Source organism: Paramisgurnus dabryanus, chromosome 22, assembly GCF_030506205.2.
Source record: "Paramisgurnus dabryanus chromosome 22, PD_genome_1.1, whole genome shotgun sequence".
NCBI lineage: Eukaryota > Metazoa > Chordata > Actinopteri > Cypriniformes > Cobitidae > Paramisgurnus > Paramisgurnus dabryanus.
This window is the reverse complement of record NC_133358.1, coordinates 3,699,264-3,722,339: the sequence shown is the minus strand read 5'-3', so window position 1 is coordinate 3,722,339 and position 23,076 is coordinate 3,699,264. Positions and strand designations below refer to the sequence as shown.

Genomic DNA, 23,076 nt, shown 5'->3' with positions numbered 1-23,076 from the left:
AAAAGTGGAAACACTCAAGGTCATAGGGCAAAAAAAGCACACCTTTGAAATGTATTGTCATTATTTAGGGTTACACTTTAATATAGATTTTCTTAAATCTCTCATAGACAACAAGTCACAAAAACTCATTTAGGTTTTATAAAAAGTCAGTAACTAAGGTTGTTTAAGTAGTTTAACTTGATTAGTTTTAAAGGGAGACACATTAATAATACCAATAGCAGTAACCAGTAATAATAAAACATCTTTTCTCAGATATTAATGGAAAGATGTAACTGAGCTTAAAGATGTAAGTCTGAGAGAAAAATAATTTGCCTATTTAATTGTTTTTAGCTTTGGATCAGTGAAGTGAAAAGTAGGCAAATGCATCTAGAACCATTAAAAGGATGTCTGACTTATTTCTTTGACAAAATCTTATCCATATCTCTTTACTCTATCAACTTTTTTATAAGCAATGCCAAATACAACAAAACAAAAAAGAAGAGTAAAATCTTTCTATAGTGCTCTGGCTCACACACTCTTTTGTCTGTTTATTACTCCTGCAGATACGAAAGCAACAAAAGGAGCATGCAGAACTAATTGAGGAATATTGTGTTAAACAGCAGCAACATCTTCAACCTGGTGTGATGGCTCCAATCCAGGCCATTCCAGGAATCCAAGGACAGGCCCCTGGAATCATGCCTGGCAGACCTCCTGTGGGCCAGCCTATAATAGGTTCTATGATTCCAATGCAACCCAATCTTGGTCAACCCAAACCTTCTCACATGCCAGGATGGCAACAAGGTGCTGGTGGCCCAATCGGCGGACCTAGAATGCTGCCTCAAATGCCATTGTCTACCGCTACCCAGCCTTTTCAGGGGCAGCCTCCTCCCCCAATTGTTCCAGGAGTTCAAACTGGACAGCCTAGTACTGTATCTGGAGGTAATGGAGCCAGTAGCAGTGCCCCTCATGTGAAGTTTGATGATAATAATCCATTTAGTGAAGGTTTCCAGGAGCGGGAACGCAGGGAGCGCCTTAGAGAACAGCAAGAAAAACAACGGGTTCAACTTATGCAGGAAGTTGAAAGGCAAAGGGCCTTGCAGAGGCTAGAGCTGGAGCAGCAGGGCTTGGGAATTGGACCTGACAACAGCATGGGTGGCCTTTCCCAGATGCCCTTCTTTAATTCAGACATGTCACAAGAATTTACTCAGACACCAAGACCTCAACAGCAGCAACAACAACAGATGGGCCCAATTTTTTCCCAGCAAGCAAACATGACTTTAGACTTTGTGGGTTCCGGTCCTGCCTTTCTTCACAGTGGAGAGTGCCAATCTGTGTCTGGCCATGGCTCTTTCGGTCCAGATATAGGCCCAAATGTTCAACCTAAGAACCCTATGATGTGTGGTCTCCAACCAGGTCAGCCTCGTCCAACTGGGTTTGGAAAGTCTGACATGACACACTATGTTAGAGGTGAGGGTTCATCATTTGGCATTGATACTACAACCCAATTACCTCCTACTTTCCCCAGCTCAGGACAGTCTCTGATCCAGCTCTACTCTAACATCATTCCTGAGGAGAAAGGCAAAAAGAAAGGGAATCGAAAGAAGAAGCAGGATGCTGATGCAGATTTAAAAACTCCTACACCTCACACTTACCTCACTGCCCCACTCACACCATGTGTATCTGACACATCATCCACACCAACATGCAGTGCTGCTGTCTTGGGGGACCAGGACAACTCTGAGTCTTCCAACCCCTCATGCTCTATTAGCAGTCTTTCATCGTCTGCAGAGCAGGAAAGCAATCTTTCTAGAGGTACTCAGCTGCAACAACAGTCAAGTGTGGGCTCTGAAGTTGAGAGAGGGCTTCTCCATAACATAAAGTTAGAAAAGGTAGAGACCAGTGAGTCCCAGAAGACTGAGGGAAAGCCTGCACTCAGTCTGAGTACAGCAGAGGCTGGGATTGTAAAGACTGAAGAGGGTAATGCGGTAACTTCCCCCATTACAACATCCCAGAATGGGGACTCTGGAAATGAGTTGCTCAAACACCTTCTGAAGAACAAATGCACACCTCCTCCTTCCTTTCTCACACATCAGCAGTCTAATGACAGCATACAATCAGAGGATGAAAGCCTGACTGACAGCAAAAGTTCTGTAAGAAGGAACAGTACAAATTCTTTGGTAAGACCATGGCGTTTTTTAACACATGTTTAAGCTTTATAAAAAATTATACATTTAAAAAAGCTATAAAAATCTTGAAGTGGTCTCTTAACTCTTTCCCCGCCATTGACGAGATATCTCGTCAATTAAGAGAAAACGCTTCCCCGCCAATGACGAGATTTTCCGTCTTTCCGCAATACCGCTATTATCCACCAGGTGTTCCGCAACTTCTTAAACCCAGAAGTATTGCCCTATGGCAAGCGGTTGCATGTCCGTGTCTGTTTTAAAGATTGCTCTGAATGGGATCTCTATGAAAAGTCCGTCACAAAATGGAATTATCTCTGCTTTTTGCTCAAAATGTGGTGTTTTTGCAGAAACCTACCCATATTCAAAAGCTGATTGCAAAAGAACCACTCAAGGTAGGATGAAACGTTTTTTTTTTTTGTTTGCAGAGGATCTGTTCTTTCATTTGGTATATTGTATGTTTTATATATTTAAAGAAGAACATTTTCTGGAAGGCATTAAACTTTGGTGAAAATCATGAAAGGCGCTGGCACTGGCTGGCAACTTTTAAAAAAAACGCTGGCATTGAAAGAGTTAAGTTTTTCTGTGGTTATATGATTAGTATTTTTAATATGATGTATATTAATTGGGTTCTAATTGTATTCTAAATATTAATTAATTGTGTTCATATATATTTATATACTATATTCTAAAATTAATAGTTATTATTAATATTAATATATATATATATATATATATATGTAACATTTAAAAAACAGTATCCGATTGCACAAGCAGCTGTTTAAGAACTAGTCTAACAAACTAATAGTTATTTAGAGATAATTAGACCAGTCTATATTTATCTAACTGATTTAAAGTTCAATGCACCTACATTTTGTAATTTTTTATCAACTTATACACAATAAAAATGGTTGGTTATGTGATTTTAATTATTTTCCCACCAGCATTTGTTTTAAAAAAAGTTACCAGCCAGCACCAGCATTTTTCATGATTTTCACAAAAGTTTAATGCCTTTCAGAAAATTTTGTTTAAATATATAAACATACAGTAGGGCTGGGCGATATGACTCAAAAAATTATCGAGAAAATGTTTTCCATATCAGTCGATATCGATAATTATCATGATAAATAACAAATCTTTACTCCTGTCAAATTTAAAGGCAGATTTTTGCTCCTGAATGAAAATTGTAAAAACCAGACAGTTAATAATGGTTTTAAACTACTTTTTATTCAGAACATGACAAATACAAAAACTAAAATCTTGTTTTAATGCATCTGTATTAAATGTAAATCTATTTGTTATGAAATCAACACTTTCTGACACAAAAGCAGCAGACTACTGTCCCTTTAAGACCCAAGACAGACTGCTTTAAGTTTCAATATACTGAGTAACAGCTGTTTATGTTCACTTAAACAAGAAAGAAAACTTAGTTCAGTGATCACGCGTGTGTTATACATATACGAGCTATACACGCTGATAAATGGATGTCAAGGGTGTCACTTTGCTGTGGGAGCGCACATACCCAAACACTATATTCACTGCAGTGGTGGATCTGCTGCTTTTCCTCAGTTTCCTGAATTTGTGAATGTCCTGTAAATATACTTTTAAAGCTGGGCGGACGTGTGCGTGCGCAAGGCGGACGCTGAATGAAAGTAAAGTATACTGCACGCACCTGTGTCTGCTGTGTTTGACGAACCCTGTTTGCGCGTCCAACATTACACACAAGAAAATGTTTCCGCGCATTTGGATTCCGTCCGCGTTATCCGCATCGCGAAAATCATAGGTCTCTACTAATAAATAAATAACTTGCCTCATCTTCCACTCCTTCAAGTCTGACTGTCACTGTGATTGTAAACCAAGAGCGCGTGCCGCATCCGGAAGTGCTCGCGCAACATTACGCACAGTGCTTAAACATTATCGATCACTTATCGAACTGTCCTTATCGTTTTATCGAAAAAGTTTATATCGGTAAAATTATCGTTATCGAATTATCGCCCAGCCCTAACATACAGTATATCAAATAGTGCTGACTTCTTATAGTCGAGGATTCGACGATTCGATTCGGAGATCTCTGATTCGACTATGAACCTCATAGTTGAATAGTAGGGAAGTGTTATGTAATCATTGATCAGTAGCATTGAGAAGCTTAACCGCATGGATGACAAGTAACCGCAACAACCGCGCTTTTCACGTTAAATTCATATAGCTATGCCTATATGCCTATAATACCTTCTTGTTTTCCACATCATATTTATAATAAAGGCTAAATAGATTGTCTAGAGTTAAGAGAGTAACTTGTTTTTCGTACATTTCTATTCAAAATGTAATACTATGCAAAAGTGAAACTAAGATGACAGAATAACTGTAACGTCGTCTTGCATTTAGAGTAGAGTTTTTAAAGATTAAAAGTTTTAAAGATTAAGATTACTTTAATTTAACTGATCAACACAAATACAAAGCGCCATAATATAACTAATTGCTTACCAGCATTAAAACCACTTAAAATAAAAACCTTTATAGTTTTTTTTTTCTTTGTATACAGCGTCCGCTCCGTGAATAAGGGAGCTGCACCCAAAAACGCTGGTGGCTTTATTATTAACTGACTGAACACTTGACTCTTACCTGGACATTTAGATTTGAAAGTTTTTCTTCAACAGTAGGTGCGTGAAACATTATAAACATTGAAATCACATGCGACTCGACTGTTTAAGCACGTCCAATATGTTGCAGAGAGTCCGCTTAATAAACGTTTTTTCGTTCAGTCCGCGTGATCTAAACATTTTTGTTGTGTAATTTTTTTACTGGCATAGGCTTTATTCCAACATATTTTTGACCAAGAAACACTCGGATATAACATAAGTTGTTTTGTAATGTTAAGTTTATTTTAACGTGTTCTGAAATGATGACAAATCTTTCTGACTAAAAATGATCTATTCAGCCTAATTTAGCCAAAATAATGATTTATCGTTTTCATACTTTATAGATACACATTAATTTATCTACTAATATACTATAGAAAATGCCATAAATAAATATTCATTGCCTTCTTTAGAGGTGCATAAATACTGTCTTAATTTTAATTTCTTTAAGACACTGCTTTGTTCTGTATTTACCCATGCTTTGTAAATCTGCACTTAAAAAGCCTTCTTGGTAAGAAATGGTTCTTTAATTTCTTTTTGTTTAAAAAAAAGATATATTTAGCTGTAGTATAGCTTGTTAATCTTTTTTCATAACATGTAGCCAATTCCTTCACCAGGACAGCCCTAGCTGCTATCTAAAAAAAAAAGTTTCGACTATCAGTCGACTATGGCAAAATCTAACGAATCAGATTCGACAATGAAAATCCTTAGTCGAAAACAGCCCTAATATCAAATGAAAGAAAAGACCCTCTGCTTTCAAAAAAAAGTTTCATCCTACCTTCATTAGTTCTCTTTTTATCATCTCTCAAATATGGGTAGGTTTCTTTAAACACACAACATTTTTTGAGCTAAAGCTGTGATAATAGCGTTTTGTGAAGGACTTTTTATAGTGATCAGATTCAGAGCGATCCTCAAAACATACACGGACATACAGCTGTTTGCCCCAAGTTTAATGGGACTTAGATGGCATCATGCTAATCCCAGAGGATCAATTAAAAATGATGGAAGTCATAAGCCAAAGAGCTCTCAGAAAATTGGTGAATGTCATTTTACAATTCCCTTTAGACAAAAGCATAGGTTAAGTTATTGCCATGCCTCTAGTTATCATGCTAGTTTGATGGAAAACTGCCTACAGATTTTGAATCTACTTTGAAGGTACTTAAATGCTCATTTTAAATAAACCTAAATTAAGTTCCTCATATGCAAACACAATACGTTTAACTTTAAATTAACTTAACATTACGTAACTTATTTGACTGTTGCTCTTTGGGGATAAAATATATCAAGAGTTCAGATTCAAAAGCTACTAATGCCACCTCTGTCATCAATAATGAGATAATGATTGTAACAGAATGCTTTCGACACATCATTTATCAAACACTTTTGCGTCAAATCCACATAATCTTTCCCCCAGGCCATCTAGAAATACCCTTGTTTTTAGGCAGAATCCATTAAGAGTCTGATAAAATTGCAAATTAACAATAAATCAAGCCAGACACACTTTGCAGGTTTTGCATATGTTTTATGTCTACAGAATATAAACAGCCACTTAATGGGAGATGCTGATCTTGACACATCTGTAGCCGAGCAGTCTAAGAGAAAGCAGCGCAACAAAAGGACATCTAAGACTGGAGCTGAGAAACCTACATCCCGCTGGAAAAAGAGGAGAAATGAAGATGACGAGAGACAGGCACTGTACACCAATACAGACCTGCTGATGACACAACTCAAACAGGTAATTACTCTAAATCTAATTCAAGATTATGATATATGGAGTCAGTTTACAAAGAGTCTGTTATATTTATTAATGGCATTGTTATATTAATGACAAACTAACCTGCATGTCTTTGGACTGTGAGAGGACTGGAGAAAACTCCAGAAGGGCTCTAAACTTTGAGAGAGGATGCACTGGGACTTAATTTGGTAGCACCAGAGTTTTTAAGATGAGGCAAGAATAAAAAGAAACTCTGAAACTAGTTCCAAACGTGTTTATGCATACATACTTACTTTGTGCCTTTGTGTTTTCAAGACTGGATTATTGTAATTCACTTTATGCTGGTGTTTCTCAAACAACTTTAAATTGTTTACAAGTAGTACAGAATGCTGTGGCCAGACTTTTGACTGGAACTCATAAATTTGATCATATTTCCCCTATTCTGGATTCCCTGGGTTGGCTTCCGATCTCATTGAGAATTGATTTTGAATGGTGTGCTCCCTCTTATCTTTCTGAAGATCTTAGGGTTTATAAGCCCCCTAGGTCCCTAAGGTTTAAAAAAGGGGTTCCCTTTCGAGAACGGTTTTGCTCCTCTTCCGATTTTCTGAAGCTTTTTTATGGAACAACACCAATGTACTGGCCAATGCCTGCCATGACTACGTATGGACGCTTCGCCACTATATAATGACATCTTTAAGGCATATCCTTTGATATTTTCTCTTCACTTCGTCATACTGAAGCGTTGCCTTAGAGTAGTAATTCTCAAAGTGTGGTCCGCGGACCACTAGTGGTCCGCCAAACCCCCCCAGTGGTCCGCCAAAAGATGACCTAAACTAGGCAAGTGTTTATACAATCGTCACTTATTTATGTAGATTTTTAATGCACTTGCGAAACTGTGATATCAGTTCTTGCCTTTCTGTTTTAATAACATAAAAATGGATCGGTTGGCTAAACCACAGAGGAGTCAAAATAAAAGATCAAGCGTCAACTGAAAGCAGCTAAAATCCACAGATCTATTAGTTTTGAAATGTTATAGTTTTTGTTCATATGTAAAACCCCTGTAATTTCAGTGATTTTGGACATTAAGGGGAACATTTTTTTCAGTATTTTATTGTTACCATAGTTACAACCATAGATTGTAATTTCTTTATTTTTTATTAGAGTTTTATTTGTTACAACGAGACTTGAGACTTGACTTGGACTCGAGCCCAAGAGACTTGACTTGGACTCAAGCTCAAAGACTTGAAACTTGACTCGGACTCGAGCTCAGAGACTTGTGAGCATCTCTGGTATACAACACATACCAGAAAGATTGAGATACGTTATGCTTTTTCTTCTATTACAGCAATTTTTGGAAATTTAATTAAGGTTATTTACAATGTTGCCCTAATGTCCCTAGTAAAAAATAAATATACTAAAATATATTTTAAATGCATTTATTTTATGCTAAGTATACTGCAAATACATTAACACATCTATGTACTACAGTAAATGAAAATACCCCATAATTGTACTTATTTCATGCTTTCTTCAAATGCAGGCAGAGTAACTTTGTGCACTAAAAATAAGTTGTAAAGTAGTCCATTATGGGAGGTACACTTTAAGTTGAATTACAGTGTGCTTTGAGAAAGTATACTGATTAGGTTCTTGTTTCTATCTACAACATTGTTTGAAACTATATAAAAAGTTGGCGTGTCTTTACCAAAATATTTGTCATAATACAAGTACTTTTTTGTGCTTGAAGAACAATTATTTTATTTAACAGAAAAGTTTTATATACACATATTGATCATACAGTATATAACTCCTTATAACAAAGTTTACTGTACTAATGGAAACAAAAATATAAAATGTATCATTGAAACTATATTTTAACATTTTCAAATGCACTTTTTTACAACAATGACACTAAATTTACATGTATATCTCTCATTTCATTAAGTTTGTACATGAAAAAATAGGACTGCATAAACACTTAAATATCAGCCTAAGTCAAGAAATGCTATTAATCCCTTTCAATATTGTTTGGCATTGTGATAACATATATTTTGTCTTTTGACCTGATCATGATACATTTTCTTTGGAGTGAGTAAGGATGGATAGCAAATACATGTTTATGTAATGCACTTCAGTTACAAATGAAGAGGATCTTTGTTTAAGTTAAGTTGAACATCTTTGCAAAGTTCATTTCCAATTCTCGCAAGCTCCTTAACTAAAACACAAGAAATATGTGTCTTGGAGGTATCAAGCCACAAAACTCATGATTTTACAGAGGGTTCCATCTTCCAACTGAACAACTGAGTTGTTTCTTTTTGTAAGTGTGGTGTAATTGTAAGAATGGTAAACAACACCTTTAGAAATAAACCGTTTGTAAAATAACCCTGATTGAACTGTCACATTACAGTTTTTCTCGATTGCTAAAACACTATAACCAGGCTTTTGAACTAAAATTTCAAAACCATAATGCCATTTTTCAAGAAGCACAATCATTTTGCTGAACTATAAACACTACTCCCCTGCTTTAACACATGAGTCAGATTTGGTGAACTTATACTTCAAAACTTTACAGACAAATCCCTACATTTCTCAGTGCTTACACCATCTGATCATATGGAAAGCACTAGCATTCAATACTGTTCACTCAATTCAGCACAGCTTAGGCTCAATTAGCAAACAATTACCAAGGTGGAAACACTAAGAGTCAAAATTGAACATACTTCAATCAGATCCTTCAATAGGCCTGAATCAGTTCACTGAGCTTTGGAACAATTTATCCACAGAAAAATAAAGGAATAGGTCGAAGAGGTGGAGGAAGAGGAGGATGAGGGAGAGGAGGAGGGAAAGAAAGAGGAAGTGGTGAAGTAGGAGGAAGAGGACATGGTGAAGGAGGAGGGAGAGGACTTGGTGAAGGAGGAGGAAGAGGAGGATGATGTGGTGAAGGAGGAGGAAGAGGACTTGGTGAAGGAGGAGGGAGAGGAGGAGGACATAGTGAAGGAGGAGGGAGAGAAGGTGGACATGGTGAAAGAGGAGTAGGGAGACAAAGGTCAAGGTGACAATCAGTCTCAGATGAAATTCGAGCCACTCTAGCTGACCATGTCCTTGTCCATGGTATGACTATAAGGGAGGCTGAGCAACGAGTAAAACCTAATTTGAGTCAATTCACTGTTGCTTCAGGGAGGAAAACAGATAGATGTACTTACAGTAAGACTGCTCTGTACAGTAACTTTAGTGTGCATACACTGTTGGACTATGCTACTGGTGATAAAGAAATGCATCAAATTGCCTTCCATACAGATTGACATATCAGTAGATGAATGCCAGGGGTGGATCATGTAATGATGTGCTTCTTTAAAAATTACGTTATGGTTTTGAAATTTTAGTTCAAAAGGCTGGTTATAGTGTTTTAGCAATCGAGAAAAACTGTAATAGCAAGTAGCTCTTTATTAACAATACAGTTTTTTGTGCCTATATACCAGTCTTTGTCATGGTGCTTACTGTCTAGCCAGAGAGAGGCAAGTTGTCTTGTTGTGCGAAGGCAGACACTATGTTGGTATTCAGTTTTCACTGCAATTGTATGGTGGCGCAGTTGGTAAAGACAGTACCCCTGTACGGGAGGGACCCGGGTTCAAATCCAGCACAAGATTTGTATACAAATTGGTTTGTATGAAGTGTCAGTGTAAAGCAAATGTTCAATCCTGGTGTATAAATAACTGTAAATAGACTATGAAGAAATACTAATATTTTTTTCAGTGCTCTCAAGGTACTATTAAACAGAAGTCCTAGCCTGCATGAAGTGTATTTTAATGACACTTTAAGCACTTTTAGCACATTTTAGTATTACCTAAAATACACTAGAAGTCTGAGTTGAAGGTACTTCCAATGTCATTGCAAGCAATTTTAAGTATGTCTTAAGCATACTACATCTCACCCAAAGTTTTATTTACAATACAATTTTATTATGCTTCAAATGTGTTTGAATGTCACTATTAGTAAAATACTAGTATGGGTTCAGTTGATTATAAGTATAACATAAGTGTAATTAAAATGTAATTTAGTTGCAATTGTAATGTTATCAAAATCAATTTCAAGTGCACATTGAATGTTCTGTTCTGTATATTGTCCAAAATTAGGGTAGATACTTAAGTTGTACTTAAGTATACTTTGAATAGTTCCACTTCAGCACAAAAAAAGTATATTTAACACAATTTTAGTTGGACCCCATCACTACGTTCACACAACTAAAGTGCATTAAGTACAAAATTAGTTGTTCCAATTTAGCGGACTTGAAGTATACCAATATATAGTGTTCAACAAATACATTTAGTTATACTAAAGTACATGTGAATAAATTGTACTTAAGTATACTATTTTTTCACTAGGGGTAGAATCCATTAGATAATAAAAAGAGCTTAAATGTCACCTTAATGTCAGTTCAACAAGTAGCATTAATTACTATTAACTAATACATTTATCAGATGCATGTATAAGAAATGCAGTTGCTATTTTTCACTCAAGCCATCTGTCATCTACTGTTTTTCTCACAGCAGCTCACTATGCTGCCATTGATGGAGCCCATGATCGGGGTTAACTTTGCACACTTTCCCCCGTATGGCAGCGGGCATTTGAATGGAGAGAATAGACTCTCTGGATCTTTTGGGAGTGCGTATCTGGATGGACTATCTGACTACTACTCACAGCTCATCTATAAGGTATTACATTTAAAGTCAATTTCCTCCTTTAGATTATTTTGTATCTTGAGGGTCCTTGAGGTGTTCTTTAAGTTATTATTAGGGCTTGAGCACCAAGGAGCAGACCAGAATGGTGGTATAGACATCGAAAGTAGGGGTTTTCGGTACTCTTCTGTATCATGGCAAGACCTACAAAAAGTCTCTTGGAGCGAAGTTTTAAACCAAACAGGAAGACGGCTATTCTGAGTTATTTTTGTGATTTTTCACACAGTTTTTGTCATTTCCAGCCATCATATTTAACAAACTCCTCTTACTGTTTTCCTTAAATCATCATCATATTTGGTAAGTGTCATCTAAAGTGCCTTTTGATGCTGAATTGTGAAATATTTGACTCTACATAAAATTTTGTATCGGTTCTGGCCCGACAAAGTTTGATGTTTTGCCTTGAAACCGGAAGTTGCTGGAACTTAGGCATACAGTGTCCGATCTGTCTCAAACTTCACATGATTGATAATAGTCCTGACCTGAACACATCTACATGTCAATAGTCACTTATGGTCCATAAAGCCACCAGCTGGCAACAGGAATAGACATATTATAAACTAATTATACAATGTCTGATGTGTCTCAGACATGATTAATAAGAGTCCTGGACTGAACAAATTTAGATGCCATTAGTCACTTATGGCCATAGCGCCACCAGCTGGCAACAGGAATTTGCATATTTTACACTGATTATGTAATATCTGATGTGTCTCAAAAATGATTGATAAGAGTCCTATTCATAGCCGCAGCAAATTTAGCTGCTATCGTGTATTATGTTGTGCTATCTGTCGTTTTTCTATGCTTTCCACTGCTTCTATTATTGTAAAGCTGCTTTGAAACAATCACAAATTGTGAAAAGCGCTATATAAATAAAATTGAATTGAATTGAATTGAACTGAACAAATTTAGATGCCAATATTCAGTTACAGTCGTAGCACCACCTGCTGGTGTAATGAACAGACATGTTTTACATTAGCTTAAACATACAGTGCTTTAAATATTGTTTAATAAGACTTTAGGACTGAAGGCATTTATGTACGCTATTCGGGTTTTAGTTATTGTGCCACCTACTGCCAACAGGAGGTTTGGCACCTCAAAATACAATTGGCATATTCCTCATACATTTACCCACTTAAATGCATATTGCCCATTGTTCAATGCTTTACTAAGGCCATAGGCTAGTGGTGGCCATGAGTGCGAGGGCCCTTTCATCACTGCTTGCAGCTTTAATGTGTTTTGATTTTGGCTGATGTTCAGTGAAAACCTTTATTTTCCTTTATTTATGTTATCTGTTTTGTAATTTGTAAAAATGCTCATTAGGCTACATGATATTTTACAGAAAATTAAGTTGCTTCTTTCCCTAAGGCTTTTTTGTGTTTGTTTGGGCTTGTAGCAGAACAATCTTAGCAATCCTCCAACACCACCTGCTTCACTTCCACCCACACCACCTCCTGTGGCAAAGCAGAAGTTGTTAAATGGCTTTGCAACTGCAGAAGAACTGGCCAGGAAGAATGATGTTATGGGTGAGCATGAGGGTATGAAATCTTTGACTGACTAATTTATGCACTGTGTATGTTAAATACACACATAAAACTACAAATTGGTATTACATTTTTTTTAACATTGTGTGAGGATGGTATAAGGAAACCCAAGCAAAATGAGGACATGCTAAAAAATTTTGTTGTTGTTATGTAGAGCTAAGCATAATTATGGAGTAACTTTTACTTTGCACTTTGTTTACTTGATTTCTGAAAGAAAAACCTGGTTTATGCTTTTAATATGTCATACAATTAGTACAAAGTGTGTGTCATAGCCATATAAAACTGCGTTAGGGGAGCTAGCATAAAATTGTATCTGTTTTTTAACATCTTTTGTTTTGTGACTGTTTGTCAGTTTCTAAAAGCTTGGGTCAGAAGCAGCTCACTACCACATTTAAAGGTGAAGATGAACTGCTGGGTCACACAATTACTCAGGGTACTAAGACTGTTGACGTTCCTGCATCCCTACCAACTCCACCTCACAACAACCAGGAGGAAATTCGGTAGGTCTTTGAGAGCCCCAACAGTGCTCACTGGAACTTTCAGAATCTTAGAAATGCACCTATAACCAATGCCATCATTATGTGGTGCAACAGTTAGGTGGCAAAGGTTTTGAGACAGCTCTTAGCTTTTACCCATCATGAGATGTGTCTTGTGTCAATAAGACCTGTTTGTAGGCCATCAGTTGGGACCGAACCAGCTGATATTAATTTGCACTGACAGGGGGCTGGATTGCTTGATAATAACTGATTGTCTTGGCTTTCCATGCTTTTTTGCACCTCCCTTTCTTCATGTGTTCAATCCTTTTTCCTTGTGTCATTTTAAATTATTACACAACATAATTTCTGAACTTAATTGTTTTGGTTTCTTTGTATTTATGGATTACTTGGATTGTTTCCAACATCTGGTGAAAATTTCATGTCAATAGCACCTTTGAAAATATATTTACTGAGAAAAATGGTGACATGTTCAATTCTTATTTCACCCGCTGTATGGGTATAATTAAATTCGTAGTATAGAGGGTATGCACTGACGTCACTTTTCCATGTGACCATGCCAGAACTCGCCCTGTTGAGTGGGAAAACATTCAACAAAATGGCTGGTTTTCATAGCGGCTGCTATGTCAGTACAGTGTTTCCGCTATATACATTCACCCGTGGCGGCCCGCCACTCCTAAAACATCCCCGCCACGCCTGCGGTTGTGGATAGAAGGGATACAGCAAACGAAATCTCGTTGGATGAGCACTGTTTTATCCTAATCATTTAACCAAACCCAACTCTAAACACAAAATTTCACACGATTGTAGGATGTATTTGTATCCAATTTAGCCAGAACCGCTGTTTTCATCCTAATAATCCTACCTCCAAATCTAATCCTTAACTTTTCGGCATTTGCTGTATCCCTTCTAGACAAAACCCACAGCGTCAGCTCGCAAAAAAGCTACCGAAATGTCCGCTCTGCGAGACTGGCTGTCTAGAAATAAATTCCTTTCTGGATTTGCGTTGTTCACTCATTTATAAATAAATCTCCTAAAATATCATAATTTCCTCTATGGGTTTAGTTTCATGCACAAATAGATTTAAATCAACAGAGGATTATTAAGCTACGTTTCTGTTTTGAGAAATAATAATAAAATAAATAAGCCTATACGAAATATGTTGCACTTAAATAATTATTAAATTGACAAAACGAATAAAAAAGTATTTGAGTTTCTGTTCTTTTTTTGTGACGCGCTCTAAAACCAAACCAGCTTTCTGCACGTCATGTTTTTAATGATTATAAATAAGCACAAGGTTTTCTCCTTATTGTGAGTTTACACAAATAAAAATACATCATTTGAAGTTTCGAATGTTGTTTTACTTTTATCTTTATGACTATAAATTAAGGGTAATTTAAGCTGCAAGGTCATCACGCATATGATGTTCACCGGCGCATATCTACACCAACACAGCGCAGGGCTGCGAGAAAAGACATTATTAAACTTTTGATTTAACATATTACGAGTTTTTTGGACATTCATTTGGAATCACTGTACTCATATTATCAACTTATCGGGCCATTAGTTATTCAGTATACTGTAGGCTATAAGCGCAGCGCACTGCTGAGCGCTCAGCTGTCAGTCAATCGTCTGTGCTTTAGATCGACACTCACAAAGTTTCACATTAAATAAGATATTTGTCCGAAAACAAAAGGCTAAGTAATACTACTTATATGCGACTGCAAGACATTAATAGTCGAATCTGTTTGTAAGGAAACTTACATTATTCCTGTGGAAGAGAAGAACGTTGGTAATAGAAACTTGAGGCAGACGGTGAGACTGTTTTATCTGTTTTCAGACGAAACAGCAGGGTCGGGGTACCCGCGGGTGAACCGCATAATATTTGATCTAACGGGTGTAATAGGCTATTTGCGTGTCATTTGTGTTGTAGATGCAGGTCGGGACTCAATAGACAAGAGTAAAATGCGGGTCTAACATCAAAGACCAAAATTCGACTCGTTTTTAAATGTCCCGTGCTTATTTGTGTTTAAGATCTGTCTGAAGACCGGTTAAGGTTTATATTTAACTGCGCGATTTGCGGTGTGACCGGCTCGGGGTCACAGTCTTTATGTCAAATGGTACGGGTGTGAAATAAAATTGCTGCTGATGTCGGATAACTGGTCGGTTGTTCTGTCAATCACAGCGGTGCGGATTATCAAACAGGACTGCATGACTTTGTAACAGCCCTGTACGCTAAACACGAGGACGAACTTGCAATGCACACTACATTAAAACTACAATGAAATATCCGAACTACGTACGTAGCTGTGTAACGTTTTTTTAAGAAAATACAGTTTAGATCAAACATAGAAAAGCAATATGCTATAAATATAAGGAAATGACAGCGTGAAAATTATAAAAAAATACATGTTAGTTTACTGTAGCCTATAATCTACATTACATTTTTTTTACATTTATAATCCTCATGGGCGCCCCCTGCCGCCACAGCTGAAAAAAATCCTAGAGGAAACACTGCAGTAAAACTATTATCAGCTTTAATTTAAATTTTTTGGCCTTAACAGTGACCCTAACAACTTGCCAAACAACCAGTAGTCTGTGGACATTGGTATATGGCCAGACATTGCTTTTTCTGACATATATGTTTGTCTTTCCTAACACTATTAAATCATCCCACCTTTGTAGAACACAAGGCTCATCATAATGGATGTTTTTTAATGAAGGCTCATTGACAAAACTTTGCAATTACACAACATAAGAGTATTCATTGGTGTATTTTTTATAGGATTTTTTTATCCCAAATTTTTTACATACCCGACACATGGCTACTGCTACTGATTTACTTCTCCTTTTGGTGTTTCTTGGCAGTCTGTAAAACAATAGCTTTGAGTCCTTGTTAAATCTGTTAGTACAGTCTATCGCACAATAGGGTTTTCCCATTTAGACGCCTTTTCCCATTTAGACGCGTTTTCCCAGTGTTTTTGCTGATTTCACACTGTACACAAATTCTGTCGCTCTGTCTTTTCCCACTCAGTGGTTATAACCGCAGTCACTTTCGCCAAAGGTGACGTCACGTGAATACCCTCTATACTTGCTACTAAGTGCATCAGACAAAGTTTAAATAAGATTTAATCCTTTTGTTTAATCAATACAATCAGACAAACAAAATATACATGTTTTGCATAATGATTGGAATGTCTTCTTCTAAATGATGTAAGTGAAATCGAAAACAAATATTCTTATTTAATATGTAAATGAACAATTAAAATGCACTCCAGCAGCACCAATTTTATACTTGGCAATTTTAATCATTGCAATCTAGAGCCTTTACTTCCGAGGTAAGAACAGTACTGTACATCAAGTGTAATACCCGAGGTAACAAGACTCTAGACAAATGCTACGGCAATGAAAAGGAGGCATATGCTGCTAAGGACAAACCCCCCTTATCAAACTGTGATCATAACACTATTCAATTTTTCAATTCAATTCAATTTTATTTATATAACGCTTTTCACAATTTGGTAATTGTATCAAAGCAGCTTTACATAATAGATGTAGTGAAAAGCACAGAAAATCGACAGATAGCATAACATAATACACGATAGCACAAGCAGCTAAATTTGCTGCGGCTATAAATCAACATTATAAGCAAACGTATTACTAATGTAACGTATAGAAGTTAAGCCCAAAAAGGCTGCCTCCCCGGGTTGAAAAACCCCCTAGGAGAAAAAAACCCCGGAATTTTAGCCGGGGAAGTAAAAAAAAGTCCTAGGAGGAAAAAACCCTTGGGAGATATATATATATATATACCTGTACACATACACATTGAAACGGAAGGAGATTAAGCGGAGATTAAGCGGGTTCTGCCGGTGGTCTTTGGTCAGGCATCAGCTGGACATCACGTTGAAGAACAGCCAGTAGATCAGAGGTGTGCCGACTTTCACATTTACCGGAACTGGATCTGTTTGTCTTATTGTCCTCGGGATTGAGGACGAGACAGGGAGAGAGAAACAAAATCTTATTTGCGTAGGGGCCGTTCACATAAAAAGCAAGTGTCACACAGTAATGTGGTTTTAGTCAGCTCGGTTCAACTGATTCCAACTTATAAAACACTTTTAAAAAGGTCTGGAGACAGTATTGAGACCCTAAAGGGCTGCTTGGACTCCACAGACTGGGCCCTTTTTCATGAATTGGACATTGAGTCTGCCACACACAGAATATATTTAAGGTGACATAGAATGATTGAACGGGGTATTTATCCTTGTTCTGTGATGTGACATGTAGACAAATTGTTTTTTGTTTGGGTCTGTAATGCCTTTCTGTCAGATAGCTCTATCAGGCCCGGATTAAGAATTCAGAGGCCCCTGGGCACAATGTCTTGCAGGCCCCCAACGCACAAAATCAAATTGTGTATATATATATATATATATATATATACAGGATTTACACTGACACATTACAGCTGGTGATCACTACCTGTAGGACAATATCAAAACATGTAGATATTTTTGTTGCAAGCAGGGACCTGCACAGAGACCTGTACAGGGGGCAAATGCTCAAGTGAAAAAAAGGCACTTCTCTTAGGCCTAATTCTTTTTTTAACAAAAGATTACATATATTGACACAACTTCCTTACCAGTTTATTTTAATTCCTTCACACCCAACTGTTTCATACTCTACAGATTTCTACAAAATACAAAATAATCAGTTCACACAAAGTGTTTATCACAAGAACATATAAATAAAAAAAATAAAGCAACTGGAACTGTTACAAAAAGTATTGAACTTTAAACTAAAATCTGTTAATATTGGCTTATCTAAACACTTAAGAAAACGTATTATGAGTCATGTTAGCGAGACAAAAATTGTCTTTTGGATAATTAGCTGTAAAACTGAGGTAGTGGTAGTTAAGTAATTTGATCTCCACTGACCTCCCCACAAGTCAAGAAAAACACAGCTGAAATACGACCTGTGTGAAGAGCTCCTGCCTACCTGTCTGTCTGTTGGCGATGTGTGTTGCACGCGCACAGATGCAGAGGAGGAAGGGCAAATACGACAAACTTTCCGCGTCTGTCTTTATCTCGCGCATGCGTGCGTGCATTTCCGTGCAGCTTCCAAACCACGGACAAGTGCGGACGGCTCCGTTCGACACATACACAATGTATTTCTTATACAAATGATTACTTTACCAGGCTGTCAGAGCAGCACTGATTCGCGTCATTTACAGGACAGAAAAGTAATGGACTCTGATAAATCAACTGTGCACTGCTGCTTTTTTCACTCATTCTGAGCTTAAACTATGAAGACTACTGCCACCCACAGTCCGCTCGATTCAGCGCAGGGTTATTTGCGCTTAAATAGTTAATCTAAATAATTAACATTAGTTTTTAAATTTTATTTTCTACCATATCTTGGGCCCGAACTGCGCGTGGGCCCCTGGGCACGTGCCCATAATGTCCATTGGATAATCCGGCCCTGAGCTCTATTAGGGTGGGGGATTTTAAACAAGTGGTTTTGCACCTCTTTGACTCCCCCTACTGGCTTAACTTGCAATCTCATTACTGATTGGCTGACTTTGCTGCCACTCAAAAAATGTAGCCAATTATTTTAAAGTGGAGGGGCAGTTAGATGCCTGTGATGTCATAAGCATCAGTTTTTCAGATTGGGCTGTTTTCTGGCTGACATTTCTAAAAGAGGAATTTCTATGACTGAGATGCATAGCATGTCTAGCACTTTTTGTATGTTTGTGAATGCGGGTAGACTACCATTATTCAATAAAGACAAGGTAAAATGGTTTTTCATTCTCTGTCCCCTTTAACTTTTGTGTGGATACAGTTGTTGAAAAGAAAACTGTCACTGTATTTCCTAATAACAAATGTTATATAACAAAGGAGGTTAAGGAGTGTCTAAATAGAAAGAAGGTGGCCTTCATCAGTCTTGATAAAATCAAACTCAAATCAGTTCAAAAGGAATTAAATCTGTTACTGAAGAAGGCAAGTAAAAAATAAAAAGACACTATAGAACATAATTTTAACACAGGGAACTCTTAAAAAAATGCGGGACGCCATAAAAGTAATGCTGAGAATTGTATCACTCACTTGGTTTACAGTCACCTGGGATGCGTTAGTTCAACCCATTTTATTCACATTATATACCAATGAGTGTGTCGCCAGTCAAGACAAAACATTTTTATAAAATACTCTGATGACAACCAGAGCATGTGAGCGAAGCAGAGCGGTGTGAGGCTCCGCTAAATATTCCGCTCTACTGTTCAAGTGCTCCACTCTGTCGCTCACAGCCCACCAAGCGCTCCGTTAACTTTCCGCTCATGCTTGCAAATAAACCAATTCCCACTCAGATCCCGCGCCGACATAAAAAAATATTTAGTAAGCCTAATTGTTTTCTGTACTGACTTTCTTTGATAATTGCATTTATTTAAAGTATTAGCTGATAAATCGCAGTTATGTTTCAAAACAACATTCTTACAGCTTAATTTGTTTTCCATTTAAATGTATTAAATAAAAGTGATTAAATTAAATGAATTAATGTAATGGAATTAAGATCCTTGGCAAATCTATTAAAAAATGCAAAAACTGAACACTCAGTTATTAACACTCCAGATAATAAAATATAAGAGTTTTGATTTATTTTGGATGCTTTTAGTCACCAACATGATTCTCACAGTTACATTTGTGTTATGCCTTAGTTTTGACGAGTTTATTATTATTCTGTAATATGGAAAAAATATAAATAAAGAACGAGGGAGTGTCCCAAAACTTTTGGCCGGTAGTGTACAGTTGTGTGTTGGCTATTAGACCTAGTTTAACTGACACGGAGCTCCGGATATAATTCAAATTAACAATTTGTTTCCACGGCATCCACATGTTTTTCTAATTCACAATTTTAAGTAATAGTAAATGTAATAAGTAATTACGAAATATTATAATAATTCGTTCCACGTTTAAGTAAAACTATGAGGAACGAACTGTTGAATCGTGGAAATGAATTCTTAATTTATGGTCATACTTTAGACTTAATAAGAAAATGAATTGGTAATCTGTGTCTAATGTAAAGATAACTTCTAAATTTGTGGCCATGATTTTGGATCATGATGATCGGATTCGGGGCTCCATTCAACACGAGAGCCTTACCTTACCTATTCATGTATTAAGTGCTGAGAGTATTGAGCGAGCGGAGCGGAATTTTCGGAAATGCACTCTGCGCTCTGATGGAAATATTACCACACCGCTCAACGCTCTGCTCCCGCTCCGCACTGCTCACATGCTCTGATGACAACACAGCAGTTCTCAGTCTACTGAACAGGCAAACAAACCTTACAAAAGTACTTCTCTGCTGTGGATAAATCTGTTAGCTGGTGCGACAGGAACTCTTTACAATTAAACGAAACTAAGACAGTGGAAATGATTTTTGATCCAAAACATGTTGGAGACCACAGTCCAGTAACTATACACGGAAACACTGTTGAACAGGTTTCCTCGTATAAATACTTGGGAATTTATATGGATATCTACTGAGCTGGTCTTCTCATGTCAACAATCTGTGTTCCAGATTGCAGCAGAGGCTGTACTTTTTATGTAGGCTAAAGGTGTTAGGAGTGAATCAGAAGATTATGTACCTCTTTTATCAGTCTGTGTTTGAGAGCTTAATAAGATATGGAATTACAGCATGGTATGGAAACCTGACTGTCCAGTTAAAGTCTAAGATCGGGAGATTGGTGCATACCACTCATAAAATTATTGGGTGGAAGGAGAAACAAACTGTACAAGAGCTGCAGCGATTTTAAATCACACTAGGAAATTGTTGCTTATGAGACACACATTTCAAATAAACTTTCATATTACCCTCTGGAAAACTTTATAGAGTCCCACTGTGTACTGTAAGTCCAATCGCCAAATTCATTTGTTCCCTCTGCAATTAAAATGTTGAATAGGGACAACATTTTTTTGAGTCACACTTTGGAGATTGTGCATGATAATGAATAATTGTGTATATTGTAACTGGGTACTTAAGTCTATTCACTGTATATTTTTCTTTTGTATGGTTTTGTACTGGCTGTGTTATGATGTCCAAGACAAATTTCTCAGAAATGAGACAATAAAGTAAAGTAATACATCTTCATATGATATATCAGGCAACTTCTTAATTTCATCCTCACACTGATTCATACATGGCAGGTGTAGTAAATATTTACCATAACTGTTTAAATCATGTTTAAAGCAACACTATGTAGTTTTTTTACCTTTAAATAATGTCTCTAAAATTATTTCAGTTATAGAACAACTTTTAACTGGACAAATTGTACTGTTGCTGCAACCTGAGCAGCCTCCTAGCTGCTACAAGCACAATCTGAAAGTGGCGGTGGAGGGTAGGAAACACAGCCCCACCCCCTCCCCCTGCCTGCAGAAGAGTGTCTGATACCAGGCACTGTTGCGCTTTTCAACCACATGGGGGAGCTGCAAGTCATTTTTACATGGAAACTACATAGTGTTGCTTTAATGCATGCTCTAGGGATGTGCAGTCATTTTTTCATTTCGATTAATCCATAGGTCTAAAAAATTAGTAATTGATTAACTGGGGGCGGGGAAATCAAAGGGGCTTGGTATACGTCATGGTGAAAATGAAAATATTTTTATTAAAAACACTCAAATAAATCTTAATTTTGAAGTAACTATGGCAGTTCTCAGTCAAGATTTAATGCTCATATGGCTCTCTGTTATCTCTTGACATTTGATGTTTAAATATGAGATGATATGAGGGAACTTGTGACAGCGCTGTACATTTAGCATCTGACTGACTGTATGTTCATCTTACCGAAGTGAATCCCAGAATCACGGCATTCTTTTAAACCGTGATGTAAGGTGTGTTCAGCTCCACAGCATTGTGCTCTCAGTGGGTTGCTGTGGCACGGGTGCGCAGACTTTATCTGTTTGTTTTTGAATCATGCATGGTAAAGTTACTGTTGTCATATGGTGTGCAGCTCAACACAAGGTTAAACACGCACCCAGTCTTTACTACCACAGGCGCTTGTAATGCTAACCAAATGCCGCCATAACCACAATAAATAAATAAGTAAATAAACCCACATGATCATCGGTTTCGTGATTGATCATCCATGCCACGTTTGAGTATTCGAGCAATCAAGTACTCGTGCCCATCCCTAGCATGCTCCCACTACACTGTTTTCTACTGGCTGGCTATTGAAATGGACGTCTAGCACAAAGAAGGGAAATTACCTCACATCACTTACTTTTGTGTTCGAAAATAAGGTTGATATGGTGTACTCTATATATTATAACAAATTATTTAAATAGAAGATACAACAATTTTCTCTCAAAAATGCAAACATACATGTTGCTCACATATTATTGTAGCCCAGTTTGTGCTGAACACAGTGTTATGACACTTGCCATTATTATTTTTAACCCCCCAAAACCCCCTAAGACTTCAGAGGGTTAAAATTGTTTTGTGTTTTCTTTCCAAGGGGTCAGGAACATTGTATCGACAGGGACTCTCCAGACAGCTTTGTCCCATCATCCTCTCCTGAAAGTATAGTTGGCATGGAGATCAGCCGTTACCCAGATCTCTCTAGAGTCAAAGAAGAGCCACCATCTCCCGCTGTTTCTCCAGTCATCCCCATGCTACCCAGTGCCAGTGGTAAAGGTAATCTAAAAAAATATTTGTCTGTTAGAGAATTTAGTGAGCTCCTCAACGACACCTGCACCACCCCTGCAATTAAAATTCTACAAACCGCTTTTTGGAAATGGGCAATTCCAGC

The 23,076-nt window shown here is 37.2% G+C and overlaps 1 protein-coding gene across 15 annotated transcripts in view; it reads left to right on the top strand.

Moving 5' to 3' along the window:
• kmt2ca (lysine (K)-specific methyltransferase 2Ca) overlaps nt 1-23,076 on the top strand; it is a 297,061-nt gene that overhangs the window by 229,297 nt on the left and 44,688 nt on the right. For 11 of the 15 annotated variants that reach the window (XM_065294625.2, XM_065294622.2, XM_065294623.2 and 8 more), the window contains 6 exons: nt 543-2,156; nt 6,333-6,533; nt 11,057-11,221; nt 12,639-12,780; nt 13,139-13,286; nt 22,783-22,961. In XM_065294625.2, coding sequence (XP_065150697.2) covers nt 543-2,156; nt 6,333-6,533; nt 11,057-11,221; nt 12,639-12,780; nt 13,139-13,286; nt 22,783-22,961 — 2,449 coding nt within the window. The remainder of the gene's footprint in view (nt 1-542; nt 2,157-6,332; nt 6,534-11,056; nt 11,222-12,638; nt 12,781-13,138; nt 13,287-22,782; nt 22,962-23,076) is intronic. The other 4 variants (XM_065294618.2, XM_065294616.2, XM_065294614.2 and 1 more) reach the window with 3 other exon arrangements.